The sequence below is a fragment of the Martes martes genome (genome assembly GCF_963455335.1).
Source record: "Martes martes genome assembly, chromosome: 8".
Taxonomy (NCBI): Eukaryota; Metazoa; Chordata; class Mammalia; order Carnivora; family Mustelidae; genus Martes; species Martes martes.
In genome coordinates this window covers 54929058-54944565 of record NC_137895.1, presented here as the reverse complement: position 1 = coordinate 54944565, position 15508 = coordinate 54929058, and the positions used below count along the sequence as shown (strand labels likewise).

Below are 15508 nucleotides of genomic sequence, written 5' to 3'. Positions count from 1 at the left end.
CTGCGATAATGTGGGCTCAATAGATGGCACCCCTTGTGATCTGGTAATTATTCACAGACGTGTCTCAAAAGATCTGGAAACCATTTGCTTTGCTTCAACACTTTTGTATTTAAAGCGCCTATACAAGTTTCATGAAGTCACATTCATATGTATTGAAAAAGTGTTTTCCCGGTTGACATCATTTCACATAGACATTTCTAGCTCAGTCTCTCTCTCTCCTAGTTCACAATTGTATCTTCAACCTCTTTCCATGGGGTTCTTCCCTCTGGCATTTAAACAATGTCCAGTTTTTCCTGTTTTCTGCGCGCGCGCGCGCGCGCACACACACACACACACACACACACATATCTCTTGTCCCCATCTTTCCCTCCAGGCACTGCTCCTGGATCTCTGGTCCCAGCACAGCCAAGCCTGGCGGAGGAGCTGTCCAACTCTATTCTTGCCACTTCCCTGTGCTTCTACTGCTGACCTCCTCGTGGTCAAACCAGAGGGCAATGGTCAGTACTTGGGGACTCTGCTTTTCAGCAACGTTCATCAGTAGTGTTCACTATCAGCCTCCTTCTAGAACACTCCACGGCTTGGGACATTCCTACCCCTCCCGGTTTTCTTTCAACCTCCTCCAACCCTGTAACAGTAAGGCTCCTGATCTCCCACCAGTCTTTCTCTCCGGTAATCTCATCTATTCCCATGGCCTCCGTCAGCCCATCCATGCTAAATCTACTCAAGCCAGGCATTTCTTCTCAACTCTAGAACCTTCAGTTATCTCCTAGATAACTTCCCTCTTGCATGACCTACAGATACCACATGGTTAATGTGTCGAATATGAAAGTCTTTACAACCCACATGGTGTTTCCTAGTACAGTGAATGCCCAGTTGTTTAGGCCAGAAACCCAGGAGTCATGTTCACTTAACTCCTCTATTTCTCTCATCTAACAACTAATCAGTCACCAAGACCCTCAGACTCTGCCTTCTATATGCTCCTGGCATCATCCCTTTCTCCCTGCTGATCCATCTTACTTCAGGTCACCATCATTGCTTTTGAACACCAGCCAAGTCAACTGCCCACAACCACTCTTCACCTTTGCCCTTTGTTGTGCCAATCTCTGCTTAAAACACGTCTACCTGTCTATACAATAACCTTTAGGGTCCCGAACATGATCTGCAAGGCCCTGTATAACCCAGTGGAGAAATAATAAGTGGCTCGATGAATAGTCATCAAGCCACAGTATATTCTCCAGGATTCTTTAGCAAGTCCCATACTGTGGGTGGCTTGGGCATTTCCAGTTTTTACAATTACAAATAGGATTGCTAAGGGCATCTGTCCCCACCCCACCCCTGCCATTAGACAGTGTTCTTGGGATACTTTCTTCAAATGGTATTATCAGTGAAAGAGTCTGATCACTTTTAAAGTTCTTATGCATTCCCTGTTCTGTCGAAGGCTGGACCTATGCACAGCATCACCTACAGGGCTACCCGGGGCCCTGCCCCTGGGGTTTCACAATGTTTAACTTCTCAAGTTCAGTAGGATGAAAGCTGAATTTTAACATTCTTAATATTTGCATTTCTCAGGTGATGACTTACTGTGCACATAACCTCATGTGAAGATTATCTGAAGTAACACATTCTTAAATTTGCACAATCTTCTCTTTTCTCTCTCTCTCCTGTTTTCAGATTTTAGTTTCCTTTTGAACAAATTGTTAAAAAAAAAAAAAAAACAACAGTGCGAGGGTGGGAGAGATACATTTCAGATTTGTCATCATATTCTCTCTGCTGGGTCCTTCCTGCCCATGGTAGATGTTCAGGATGAAGTCCAAGGCCTCGGGTCCTTCCGATAAATTCAGCGGTGAGAATGTCAAGGCAGGCACTGGCCCAGGGAGGTCCTGCTGGTGGCCATGACAGGCTCCTCCCATTGGGCAAATGCTTGGTTTTCCATCTCTGTTCAACCTTATTTTCTGAAAATTCCATTCAACTCATTTTTGCAGGCTGATGAAATGACAGGCCTTTTTGTTAAATACAGAGTGCCTCTGTAACCACAAACATAAGCTAGTCTTTTACGTAGGAATAAGTATCTGGGATTTAGCTTGATATCTGTGTCTGAGACACAGAGATCCTGAGAAAAAGGGAGCTGGCTGTGGGAAAATCTGAATATTGTCTTTAAGACAAGAATAAACCAGTTAGGAAAGAGCTACCATAGGACAACTGCCTTTAGCTGGATGTGGAACATAAAGAGACACTATAGAGAAACAAAACAATAAGCCTGTGAGGAAATACAAATATTGTAAAATAAGCATGCGCCATATTAAAGGAAGTGTTGTATGTTTCACACGTTATAATATCACGCCGTATGGCAGAGGGGTTGGTCATCCCCACCGTTTCACAAATGGGAAAAGCGAAGTGCTAAGAAATTAAATGACTTTCTGTAACTGACCTAGCTAAGCATTTCTCTGATGTGTGTACATTTTTTTTCTTTTTCTTTTTCTTTCTTTCTTTTTTTTTTTTTTTGCTCCATTCACAGACAGATGGAGAAGAAAGAGCCAATGCTGGGTGTCTCAACCAAGGGTCATGCCTGCTGCAACTCCCCACTCCTCTGTGACCCATCCCCTCAGATTCTGCACCTTGATTCTAAAATAGCCTGTTGGCCCAGCCATGCAACCCAGCAAGTGCACCTACCATTGCTTAATAGAAATGAAAAAGCAAGTTGTTCCACGGAGGCGCTTTAAGAAGATAAAGATCAATATTTTTCACTCAACCTTGAAAGAAAATTTCAGTATATTTGAAGGTCACAAGCAAAGCATATTTCCAAAAACAAAGATTTTGGTGCGTTGGAGAGGGAAGAAATAATTCGCAGAATTACATTCGGCCTGTTAAATGACTGATTTACTTAGTAAACCCATCATACATTTTTTGCTGAATTGAACTGAAGGAACTTTGAAAATAGGCTTATTTCCCATGTTTTGGCAATAGCAGATAGTCTAATATGAATTAAATTAAGATGACTTGTGGGTTTTGTTGCTGTTGTTCTCATAAAAAATGCGTACATAAATCCATTCCACCTCGATGTCTTATAATGGATAACTCAAAGTAAGAGTTAATCTCAACACTAATTTGTCTGTTCCTTCTTATTCATGTGTTTTCTCAAGTTTCAAAGTGGTCAAACAATCAAATGCCCCTTTGAACTGAAATCATCCCAGGCCATTTAAGGTACTAACTGTTTAGTAGCTCAAAGAGTAGGTAAAATTATCCTGTACACATTAAAATTTTATAAAGTTACAGGTACTTTACATTTATCCTTTAGCTTTGCAAATGTTATGAATTCACCATCTCACATCTTTTAACAGGGAGGATAGTCCAAAGAAAATATCCCATTTGTCTTCAGCCTTAAAATCTTCAGTTTGGAGATAATATAATTACTTAAAGCACATTCGGCATGTTCCCTGCTTTATTATAGAGTTGAAAATGGAGAACTTATGTCCTGGAAATGGATGAGATAAGTGCAGTTTGTCAAACTGGCCAAAGAATGTGGAGTTCAGAGAGGCTACCATATTTGGACCTAAGACATATTAACGTTTCAGGTAATTATAATTTACTGGGTCCCATTCCTTCCTCTCTACATTTGAAATGAGTTGTGTTGAGAAGAATGTTATTTCCATATACAGAGAGCATAATTCTGGGTGAGGCCAGGCAGGAAACAAGGCTGGGAGGAAGCTATAAACATCCATTCACGGTGACGGGGCAACCAGAGACTTTTGTTTTATTTCAGCAGCCCCATGACTAGCGCGAAGCTGCTGCTGATTCATCTTGGGCAGTAAAAAAGATTCAAAGAAAGACAGAAAAAACTGGGTGAAGTATGAGTTTTACAGGGCATACAGGTTGAAGGAGATCAAAGTATTTATTCATTGCCTATGGGTTAGGAGGTTGTGCTGTTGAACAGAAGCTGAACACTGTTTCATGCGTGAAGCTGGGCTGAACTGTTAAGAATAGAAGGAAGCTCAGGATCCATATGGTAGAAATTCCATTTCATGGAAGAGGAAAATTTGGGCCAATGAAGTATTGTGACCTGTGGAGGAGCCATGTACAGAACCTGGGCCTCGGGACATCTATAACATCAAATGCTAAACCAGAAAGCCCACGTCAGGAAAAATAGTGGCAAATGTGCATCTGAGAGCTAAAAAAGATTTTCTATCTATACCTTGTCTCTACCTAGGGAGAATGCCAGCAAGTAGATCATGCCTTCATTACCCTGCTGTGTGGCCACATCATGAGACGGTCTTCTTAACTCTTTCTTGGCTCTGTTTCCAAACCCTCTGACAGCATCCCTCTGTTCTATGGAAAGTTTTCTTGCAGTCCACCACTGGCAGGTATCACCTTGAAATTCTGTCCATGGCTTTCTGGTCAATGCCTTAATTAAATAACCTACAGAATACATTTCTCTTACTCCCAGCTCAATGTAATGGGAATAATGGTCCCATCTACTGTTCTCCGCTCTGGCCTGGCTCTGGTCTCAGAATTCCAACTGCAGAACAGAGCATGTCTTTTTGGATGCCGTAGCATCCCTTGGCCAAAATGAGTCTTAGCCCTTCCTACACATGAGCTCCTCATCTTATCTCACCATTCTGGGCCTGAAGTCCTATTATTTTACTCTCATTGATCTTGTTCTGGATTTCAGTGTCTCCAAATTAGGACTGTCGCAAGAACATTCTAACTAGGTCTCCTGTTTTTAGGGATCCTATGTCCACCCCATGCACTGATGGCCAACGTCTGCTCCAAAGGGAGAGCTCCAATTCTATTATTCCCCTGATCAAAACCTTCCAGTGGTTTCCTACTACCTGCAAAATAAAATTCAAACTTCTTGACTTGGGCTTCAATGGAGTCATGTGTTGGGTCATCATTCAATCAATATTTGTTGAGCGCCAACTGGATGCCATGCACCGTGCTAAATGTTGGAGGCAAGTCAGCTTACCAAGATATAGCCCTTGCCCAGATGAACTTCCTACTCTAGAAGAGAGATGCAGAACAGAAAGCAATCACATATAACATGGTGTGTGTGTGTGTCTGTGTGTGTCTGTGTATGTGAGGAGCCAGGCCAGAATTAGGGTATGCTCTGTGATAAAAGAGGAACAGCACCTATCCCAGACTGGGGTGGGAAGAGGTGGAGGAGAGGAAGGCAGGGGGCAGTCAGGGAAGCAGGGTTCGAATCAGGGAAAGCTTTCCTGGAAAAGGTCAGCAGAGCGTCAAATATGAAACGGCAAACAGACAAGCTGGGCAGGGGTGATGAGTGATGATGTACAGTGTTTCAAACAGAGGATCGAGTTTGCATGGCCTTATCTCTGAACTCCATCTCTACACCAATTGATACAGTTCTTCTTTAACACCTTTACTTACCTCTGCCTTCAGTTGCCTTTCCAGGCTTTCAAAGTCTGGCTCCACCACCACATCCTGGAGATTTTGTTTGACAAGCCAGCCAGAAATCACCTCTGCTATCCCTGAACCTCCTTAGCCCATACTTCCATATCTGGAGCATGGAGTTGCTCAGTGCATACTCACCAAGTGAATTTCTGCTGCCCCTTAACTGGGGTCTAAGCACCCCATGACCAGCCTAGCACACTGACTTCATCTGGCCTCCCGCCTCCTGCCTCTTCCCTTCATCAGATGGACTACTTCACCATCATCCAAATACACTAAGCTGATGCTGCTCCAGTGACCTGGAATGTTCTTCCCCTGACCTCCTCAGTTCCACCCATCTTTCCTGCACCACATCAACTCATTCCTTCTTTCATAAGCCCCATCCTAACCTGACCTCTCTTCCCTCTACAGCTTCCTTTTACCTTTAGGTTCAACGTAATCCTCTCTCTCTAACTAGACCGTGGGATCCTGTCCACCTTCCACATGGCCCACTCTGGCAGAGACCTGACAAAATGGCAAGAGATGACTGGGAGGCTATTGCCCATCTTTGCTTCCAGCTTTGAGCGGAGAGAATCTGGTTTCTAAAGTGGACAGAGGTCACTAGGGAAAAAATAAATCAGCAACAAAAAAGAGTACCTGAGATATGTTGGGGGAGGTGGGGAGACTTACAGACTTATAGAGGAAAGCCAGGAGAAGGGCTAAGTCAAATCCCATCAAAACGCATCACTGTGTCTTCCCTTGTTTGCCTTACATGAATGGTTTTTCTGGAACACACTAAAGAGTTAAGAGATTCTTTCCTCCAGAGAGGTGACTTTGTCCCTTTAAGTATACCTTTGTGTTTTCATGAGAACAGACAAAGTAAGTATTTTTGCTTTAAATTAAAAGGAACTATTTCATTTCCTTTGAGGTTAGTTTTATTTATGTCTATGGTCGTTCTAGTTTTCTTATTCTGAGACGACAGAAAGAATCAATGATTTGAGACAAAATGTTTCAGGTATGTCTTCCTCCATTCCCTGGCAGAACCTCAAAAATGATCTGCTTTTCAGAGATAATAAACTTTGAAGTTTCAATAACATCTCTACTTCTGGGGGAAACTTCCCTTTATCATTTCCTCATATCAACGGTCTGCTGCAATTGGGAAAAGCGGGGGAGATACTGTTCTGTATCCTTATCTCATCCCCTGTGATGGCGATGTTTCCTCGTGACGGTTAGTTTATTAACCTCTGGCAGGCCTCCAGGAGTAAATAAGGGTTGAACGTCGTTGGATCTATGCTAGGACCTCATGCAGGATCTTTGCCCTTTGTCAAGACAAAGAGAGTCTCTGCCGGACAAGTTACATCAAAATGGGCCACAATGAGACTCGAGAGAAGGAGAGTCTGTTGGTACTTGAAGAACTAGCCCCTTGAGGGGCGTAAACCCCAAACCAAAGGTCCACTTTCACATATGGAGTTCCCAAATAACTATCTTCTAAATATCCTAATGTTTAAGAAATGAAATTAGAAAGTATATTTGAAGTCTTACCTAGGTCAGCAATACACTTTGCAGGTACAAAAGCTCTTCACTGAATCGAATCTTCCCATGGAGTCTTAGAGGCCCTTATTTTGACAAAACTGCCTAGTTAGATGAGCCTGAGAAGTCTTCCACATGCACTTTGCAGGATTTCTATAAGCTACAAGATGCAACACTTCACACAATTCAGTACTTCAAAGGGTATCACCTGAAGCCCTTCGAGTTTATTTCTAAGCTTGCCGTAGCTCCTAGGATCTCCACCTCTTCCCCCATCCTTACCTCCTGTTTCCTCATGTCTCTTCTTCCCACTCCATCTACCTTAGCAGGGCTCAAGCCCCGTTCTCTTCTGTCTTTGGTTTTCACTGAGCAGCTCACCACCCAAACTCACTCCTAAGCACCTCTTTCAAATGTTTCAGAATCAGAAGCAACGCAGAGTGAAAGGGCTGGAATGCATTTTCTTCTTGATTTGGTGGCCACAACTAGATCCCTTAAGTCCCAGTGTCTGTAGGTCCTAAGGAGATTTCTTCTCCCAACCTTCAAATTCTCCCCTTGATTTGGAAGTTCTTCCTCTTTCCCTTCAGACTGACTTATATTAGCAGGATCTTTCCTCTCTTAAGCTGAGGTCATTGTCTTTGTGTTCCTGGTGGCCTACTGTGGGGATTTCTTGGGCACGGTGAGTGGTAGCAAAGACCAACCAATGGCTAACAGATTGTCCCCGCTGAGCACGTGTCAGGGGTCCAGACTCTCACCTGAATGAGGAGATCGATAGCGAAAGTCCTCTTTGGTCAGCAGCAGGAGAGCTTTGCCATTCATTTCAAACGTGTTGCTGTCAATTGGCCTTAAAGAAAACTCATTTTCAGCCCACTTGAGCCACTGGGCTACGTCATCCCTGCTCCAGTAAATTGGCTGCAAGCCTGTTGGAGAGAGAGCAAGGCAGAGAGAGGGAGAGAGAGAGAGAGAAGAGAAGAGAAGGTCTTGTCAGTTAGACAGTTGGAATAAAGGGAAAAGCTTTCTGAATGGTTAATAAAATTGAGGGTCCATGTCTGAAGAGCCTTTATGTTCAACTCTGAATCCCAAGTTAAAGCTCAAGATTTATAAGTACCAAAGTGTGGTATACAATTAACTATTTATTTAGAGGCAAAATAAGACAAATCCTTTTTTACGTCTTTAATGGACCCTAGGTCTTGGTGCCAGGTCCTTCCCTGTCCAGCCCCTGAGGCTGTCTTGATCCCAGGGATGCCCTAAAGCTGAGGCTCTTCGGTGGCCTGAAACACCCACGGGACTCAAGAGTCATGACAGATGTCAATGTGCTTTGAAGGGGACCTTAGCATCACAGTTGAGCTGACTGTCACCCACTGTCCTTTTGAAGTGAGAATGTTCCAGAGCTGGGCTTGACCTTCGAGAGCTGCCAAATAATGAAGTGTTCCCTGAAGCTTCTTCCAGGAAGAACAATTCACTTAGCCTCTGGGAAACTATCAGGCTAGCCTCTGGGAATGAGAGGGCAAAGTGAGGATAAAAGGTCTTTTGCCTTTTCATTATACTTTTTTGATGTTAGAACTTCCTGGCGGGGGTGGTACTTGGACTCTGAGTAGGACCAGAAGTGGGCCAAAGGGAGGGCTGCAGCTTAGGTTAAGAGGGTAGCTCAGGCTGGATCTTTCTGGATGCCTGTGAGTCTATATTTTTATTTCATTTTGCTGTTATAAGAAATCTTTGATATATCATTCAAGTGTTTTAGAACAGTGGTTCTCAAAGTGTGATCTGGGGCCCCCTCAGGTCTCCCAAGACCTTTTCAGGGTGTCTATGAAGTCAAAACTCTTTTCATGACAATATTAAGAGGTTACTGACTTTTTCCACTCTCGTTCATTCATGAGTATATAGTGGAATTTTCTAGAAGCTATATGACATGTGATATTGCAGCGGACATGAGAATCCAGCCATTTTCTATGATGCCAGACATTAAAGAGACTCGCAAAAATGTAACACAATGCCACTTTTTTCACTAATTCTTTTTTGTTCTGCAAGATATATTATAAATACATACTTAATGCTAATATAAGCTTAACTTACTATTTTCAGTAAGTATTTTTTAAATTCTCAGTTTTAATTTCCAATATGGTAAATATAGATAGATAAAATACATATAAGTGAAGCTATTTGCGGTCTTCAATAATTCTTAAGAACTGAAAGCAGTCCTGAGACCAAATGATAACAGATGGGTTGGAAGAAGCTAGCTCAACAGAGCTTCATTCTTTAAAACTGTATTGCATGAATTAATAGTTCAAGTACAATGGAGTCAGGGTTTGCTAAGAGGAGATTCAGTCTCCCCAGTAAGTTACTTAAACTTGCTAAGGAGACTCGAGTGTGCTATCAAAGAGCCCTTCAGCTGGATCCTGGAAAGAGTCACCTTTTCATCCTTAAGCATCACAAAGAACTGTCTGGTCTACTTGGATGGGCTGCTTTTCCTCCCTGGTGGACAAGGGAACGAACAGCTCAGATCCCTTGGAGAAGGTCCAGGGCCTCTGGGCATGATCTGTCTTCCAGGTGGCTGCTCCCCTGCAAAGTCTAGTTTTGAAGAATGGCAGCTGGCTTCCTTGAACTCTGGGGAAGTCCTTTCTAAAGCAGGCTATCGTGTAGGGCACCAAGAAAGAACTATGGGTGCTGGGCTCATCAGAGAAGGGCATTTAAGAGTTCTTCTTGTTTTGTACGTTCAATAGTTTTACGTGAGAAAAAAAAAATGCGGCATCATAAAATAAGAACATGTAGCATGCTCCTGCTCTATGATCTTGAGACTAAAAGACAGCCACTAACGAGTTCAAGGTTTTGTTTCTGCCTCTTCACTGTGCCAAGAAGTAATGCCTATTCAATGGTCCTTGGATATAAAAGGTGCCCCCACTCTTTCCAATGACCTTGAAAACATATCTGGAATTGCAGTGAAATGAGAGTGGGCCTGAGGATGGTTCTACAAGATCTCAACTTCTGAACCGGTAAAAATCCTTAATGTTTACTTCCTATCATCAGTGGTGTCACCTTTGAACAGGAACAGCACAGTGATTAGTGACTTGTTACTAGAACGTTCCCCTTCCTCTCCTTCACACAAACAGCATGGGTACAACCAGATACTGGGAGCCAAGTGTGAGGTTCCAGTGAAGCTTGGCCTAGGAAGGAGCCTGGTCGTAGGTGGGCCACAGAGCAGAAGACGCTCAGTCAGAAACAGGAAAAACGATGGGGTAGCTTATTGGAAGTGTGAACGCCAGAGCAAATACAGAACCGAATCCCACTCAGGAGGGGAAATGAGAGTAAAATGCTGAAGTGTCTGCAGAGATTCACTGAACCGGAGGGAGGCGGGTGAGAAGGGGGTGGGGGACACAAGTAGTAATTTGAGGTTCTTTATATTCTATGGAAGAAAATACTCATGAGTAATCTTTTCCCTAAATACAAGAAGAGTCACACACTCCAAACAGCCCTGCTGGTGAAGGGCGACAGTTTCTCTTTTCACTTCCCATTAATGTCTCCCACAGCCCAGTCCCTGAAGCCAACGCTGCGGAAACCCCCTCCCAGCGAACCGACCGGAGTGCTGCTCTGGGCCGTGTGCAAAAGGGACCCATAGAGTCACCGTCAGTCCGGGGAATACCAAGGCAATCCTAGCAGGTTTACAAAAGTGACCCCAACAAACCTAGCTACCTGCTCAAAGCCTGCCAGGACAACGATCAGAGTCACTACTCTTCCTTTAGCATAAAGAGAAGGTAGACACATTTGCCGAGCTTCTGGAAAGAGGCTTGATAAACTATGGTGTTCAAAGTCAAGTTCTACTGCTGTTTCCTCTTTAATTCACTAGAATGACTGAGGAAAAAGAGGCCCCCTTTCCTCAAACCTAAGAGCTCTAAGGCTGGGAGTTATAGCATCTAAATGGAACAAAGCCTTGGACCCAGAGGCAACTCTGTCTAATTAGGACCATTTAATTTGCTTAATAGTCATTTATTAAGCACATCTATCATCTAGCACTCTTGTAAGCACTTTATAAATATAAGTTCATTTAACTGCATTGCTCACAGCAATCCCACGAGATAGGGGTTTGATCAGGGAACTCCGGCTCAGCGTATTGAAGGGATCTGCCCAAGGTCATAGGGCCAGGGTAACAAGAGGGGCTGAGATTCGAACCCTGGCAGTCTGGTTTCAGAGTCTGTGCTCTTATCCCTCACTTTATGCTTGTGCACGCATTTCCCACCCGGAGTCAGAATTCAGATTGATTTTCAGTATCTATTAGGGATTCAGAGAAGACTGAGTCAACTGAAACCTCCTCATCCCAGACTTTGATCCTGGGAGGCCTTCTCCAGTTACCAACAGACTAAAAATAGAGCAAAAAAAAAAAAAAAATCTGTATATCTCTGGAGAAGTAGATTTATAAATGGGAAGAGGAGGGAGGTGTAGGTGGCCCTCTGCTTTGAACACATCCAGGAATAAAGCGCTGCCCTCACTGGCTACTCACGGCTCACTGGCACTGGTCTTGAGACTTGACGTGGCTCACTGCGGCTAACCTAACAGAAGCCGCACAGGCAAGGTGAAGGAGAACTTTCACATAGAACTGCCCTTATGGTTTTCTCTTGCGACGTTAACTCAACAAAGCTGAATCATACTGATGTTACTTATCATTAGTAAAAGGAAAAGAGAGACCCTTTTCCTGTGCTTCTGTCACACTACTCCCCGTGCACATTATAAGCCCATGAGAGCCATACGAAGACCTGCATTTTTAATGTCAGTTCATTTCAGAGCATATTTGAGAAGAACTTTGTATAGAAGAAATGAACTGCTGTGATTAAGAAAATTCCTAAGAATTCTACTGCATTTTTTTTCCAAGTAGGTCAAGTGAAGTTCATGGTGTCATACCCTTTAGTGACACCCAGGCCCTAAATTTCCTTCTAATAGTTCTTCGATTCCATGGTCAGAGGAGCAGCCACTTTCATCAGCACATTGTTAGCCCAATTTCAAGCTCTCCGAGTTACGTTTAGACTAACGATGGAAAATGCACAGGGAGTCTGGAACCTGGATTTAACCCCCATAGCTCCCATTAGTTAACAGCTGATTTGCGGCAGTTTCTCTCTGGCTCAGTGGCTTCCTCTGTAAAATGAGGGGCTCAGAGTACGTCATCTCTTGCTTTCTGGGTTAACATAGTCAACACCCTCCCATGGCATCTGACTCCGAAAAACCAAAGAATACAAACAGCTAGGACCTTTTTTCTACCGAACTACTCCCTCCTCACGATGACGACCCTGAGATTTTGAAACTTCCTGAATGATCTTCTGAGTCTCGGAAAACAGATTAAGTTATTTTGAGTAGAGTGTGGTGCTTAAGAGTGTTTTCTTCTATTACGGTTCTTGGAAAAGTTCTAAACCGGCTCAGGCAATGATAAACATGACATTTTGACTAGGTGCTTTCACATGTATGACTTCACGTGATTCTCAAAACAGCTCCGTGAAATCTATCATGTTCTCATTTCAGTTTAACAAAGGAGGAAACGGGGCTCGGAGTCACGAAGCGAAGGCACCAGTTTGAATGAAATTCAGTTCAGGCTCTTTTGCTACAGAATGCATTCATCAGAAACACCCTTTGTCCCAAACTCTCTGTGTAAACGGGATTTTGATGCTGATTCTGTGGCTGATAGGACAGAACTGTAAAAGAGGAGAAGAACCCTGGGGATGGATCTAGCCCAACTGCCACCCATCTTTATGAAGCCGGGAAAAATTAAGAGGCTGAACCACGATGAAGGTGGCCCAGGTTCTGTTTCCAGCTTCTCCATGCTGTGTCATAACTTGATTCAGTGACACAGAACAATTTCTGTAACCCTTGACATGAATGAGGAAAAGTTATCACTTCCTTGCTTAGTCATCTCGCCTGCAGATTAAATGTCCTAAACTGGTCTAAACGTAACCTCTTTGCTGTAGTTTTTAGACCCTCTCCGACCCGCCCACCTCCACCACACAGCAGATTTAGCTCCCTCCCTTAAACATAGTACCGGAGCTGGCCCAGAACCCTCTTCCCTCAGGCGATATGCTTCTATTGATAACAGTAGCTACCAGTTGTTGGGCACTTAGCCTGAATATTTTCTACAAAGATTCTTATTCTCATGTTATAGATGAGCAAAAAATGCGGCACACATCACCAGGCATGGTGGCGCTAGGATCCAAACCCACATGGTCTGGCTTCACGGTCCCAGCTCTTCAAACCCTGCCATACCACTTCTCAAGGACCTCATAACCACAGCAAATCCTTACAAGAGCTTATGTGTCCAGGCACTGGTCCCAGTGCTCTCTATACAGAACTCACTGAATCCCGACAGCAATAATGTACGATAGAAACAATCACTATCTCCATCTACAAAGGAGAAAAACTGGTGCTCAGGGAACTGAACTGACTTGGCCGAAGACACACAGCCAGGAAATGGACAAGCCAGCTGTCCGTATATTATTAACCACCTACCTCTCTGTCTAAGCTTATCTGGTATTTTGGCAGGACATCAAATTAAAGTCCTGACTTAAAAAAGAGCCAGAGAACAGTTTCAGCGGTTGCGTGAATTTCCACGGCGGATAAGCAGGCAGGCACTGAGAACCAGAGCACTAGTTCCCAGCTGTGTGAGCTCAGACAAGTTACTCAACCTCTCTGTCTCTTACTTGCCTCAACTGAAAAATGGGGACACATTCCAACCCATGAATAGGTACCACTGAATCATGGACAATGTGCTTATCAAATGTGAAGAGGCCACAGAGTTAGTAGAGAATAAGATTATACAAATGATGGTAATACGAAATACATAGGACTCTGTGTGGAATACAGCAAGCATCTAATACATACTAGCTACTCTCAACTACTGTTCTCATTTTTGCTCGCCCTTCCCAGCACATACATAGCTGGTGTTTGGAACCCAACCATACGAATGCACGTCCATCAATATTAGATTTCATCTTGTTACTTGTAGCATCATTCCAGCATGCTGCAGTCTCTCCAGACTTGGTTCTATTTCTAGTAACAACCACACTTCACAGCTTCACATCATCTGCAGCTTTGATATGTGTCTCACCTCAACAGGTTCCTGACAAAATGCTGAGGAGGTGTGGGCTGGGATGGGAGCACTCCGGGGACCTAACAGCCACCCCCTTGCAGACAGACACTCATCAAGTTATTGGCTCCTTTCGGGCACAAGTGTTCAATGATCAACCCATGTACACACTCTGGTAGCTGGATTACATTCTGCCAGCTCTGCTGAATAGACACCATCTAAAATTCAATGAAATGTCCATAAATATGTAACTGCAGCCTCACTGGAGAGGCTAGAGGGGGAAGAGACGGCGCGGGTGCTTGGCTCTGAATGGATAACTTTTTCCTAAGTGCTCACAACATGTATGTTTCAAAATCTGTCCTGAATTTCATCTGGAAGTCAGACCCTGCTAGCTGTTTTTAGTCGGTGCCTACACCTTTTCCTTTTCGATTCTGAATGATCAGGTGAAGAGTGGCTCAGATTCTTTCTTTCGGTACCTCTTCAGTTTCCTACAACCCTCAGGGATCACCGTAGTGGCCTGCAGTGAGCTCGGCCTTGTAAGCCCTGCATTCTCCTATGTCATTTGTCCGGGCCAAGAGTCTTGAATTTATTTAGAACAACTTAGATTCACTTTTACATCAATTCTCCCATCTTGGGCTTTAATTCCCTTATGTCAGTGTTTGCCATTCTTGTTTCAGTCTGCCAATCATCCTCCTTGATGGGAGAGAAAGAAGAAAGAGAGAAGTTGAACAATTTGGTTTTCTCTTTGCCTCTTGTCAATGTCACTCCATCCGCCCCAATCAGTGTGCTGATACTGTGCTTATTGTTTTGTTTTTTTTTTTTAAAGATTGATTTATTTATTTGAGAGAAAGCAAGGGAGAGAGACTAGAAGGGAGGGACAGAGGGAGAGAGAGAATCTCAAGCAGGCTCCCCGCTGAACAGAGAGCTCGCTGCGGGGTTTGGTCCCACGACCCTGAGAACACGACCTGAGCTGAAGCCAAGAGTCAGATGCTCAACCGACTGAGCCACCCGGGTGCCCCGATGCCGTCCTTATTCTTAAACCACCCACGACATTCCTTGTTTCCTCAAGCAGCTTCCATGGTGAATTTTCAGCTCACGTAGTTTTAGCCTTCTAGGTCTAAACGGCTCTTGTACGTTTTCCTTTTCAGTGAGTTTTTCTTCCATCTAGTATATACATCCTTTTAAAATTTGAGCTTAGCAGGCTGGTACACACAAAAGAGTGGGAAGAAAAACTGGCTTCATCTTTCTGACAAACAATTTGGTGGTAATGTAAGAGCTGTATAAATGTTAACCTCTGAGAATCTACCTTAAAAATTTAGAATATAGAGAAATTGTTCATGCACAAAGATGCTCACTGAAGTGTTCTTTTTACTAGTAGGAAACTGGGAACATCAGTAAGGACTAGTTAAGCAAACCACGGACAACGTCTCTGATAGAAAATTAGGCGGCCAATCACTGAATATTTTTAAAGAGTATCTGTTCGTACGGAAGAACACCAGATAGCATGTGTGTGTATGTATGATAATTTCAAACAAGGCACAGAAA

General features: G+C 43.6%; 1 protein-coding gene across 2 annotated transcripts in view; it reads right to left on the bottom strand.

Annotated features, from left to right (window-relative positions):
• ETV6 (ETS variant transcription factor 6) overlaps positions 1-15508 on the bottom strand; it is a 230469-nt gene that overhangs the window by 37988 nt on the left and 176973 nt on the right. For both annotated transcript variants that reach the window (XM_080810446.1, XM_080810445.1), the window contains exon 3: positions 7662-7826. In XM_080810446.1, the coding sequence (XP_080666572.1) occupies positions 7662-7826 (165 nt within the window). The remainder of the gene's footprint in view (positions 1-7661; positions 7827-15508) is intronic.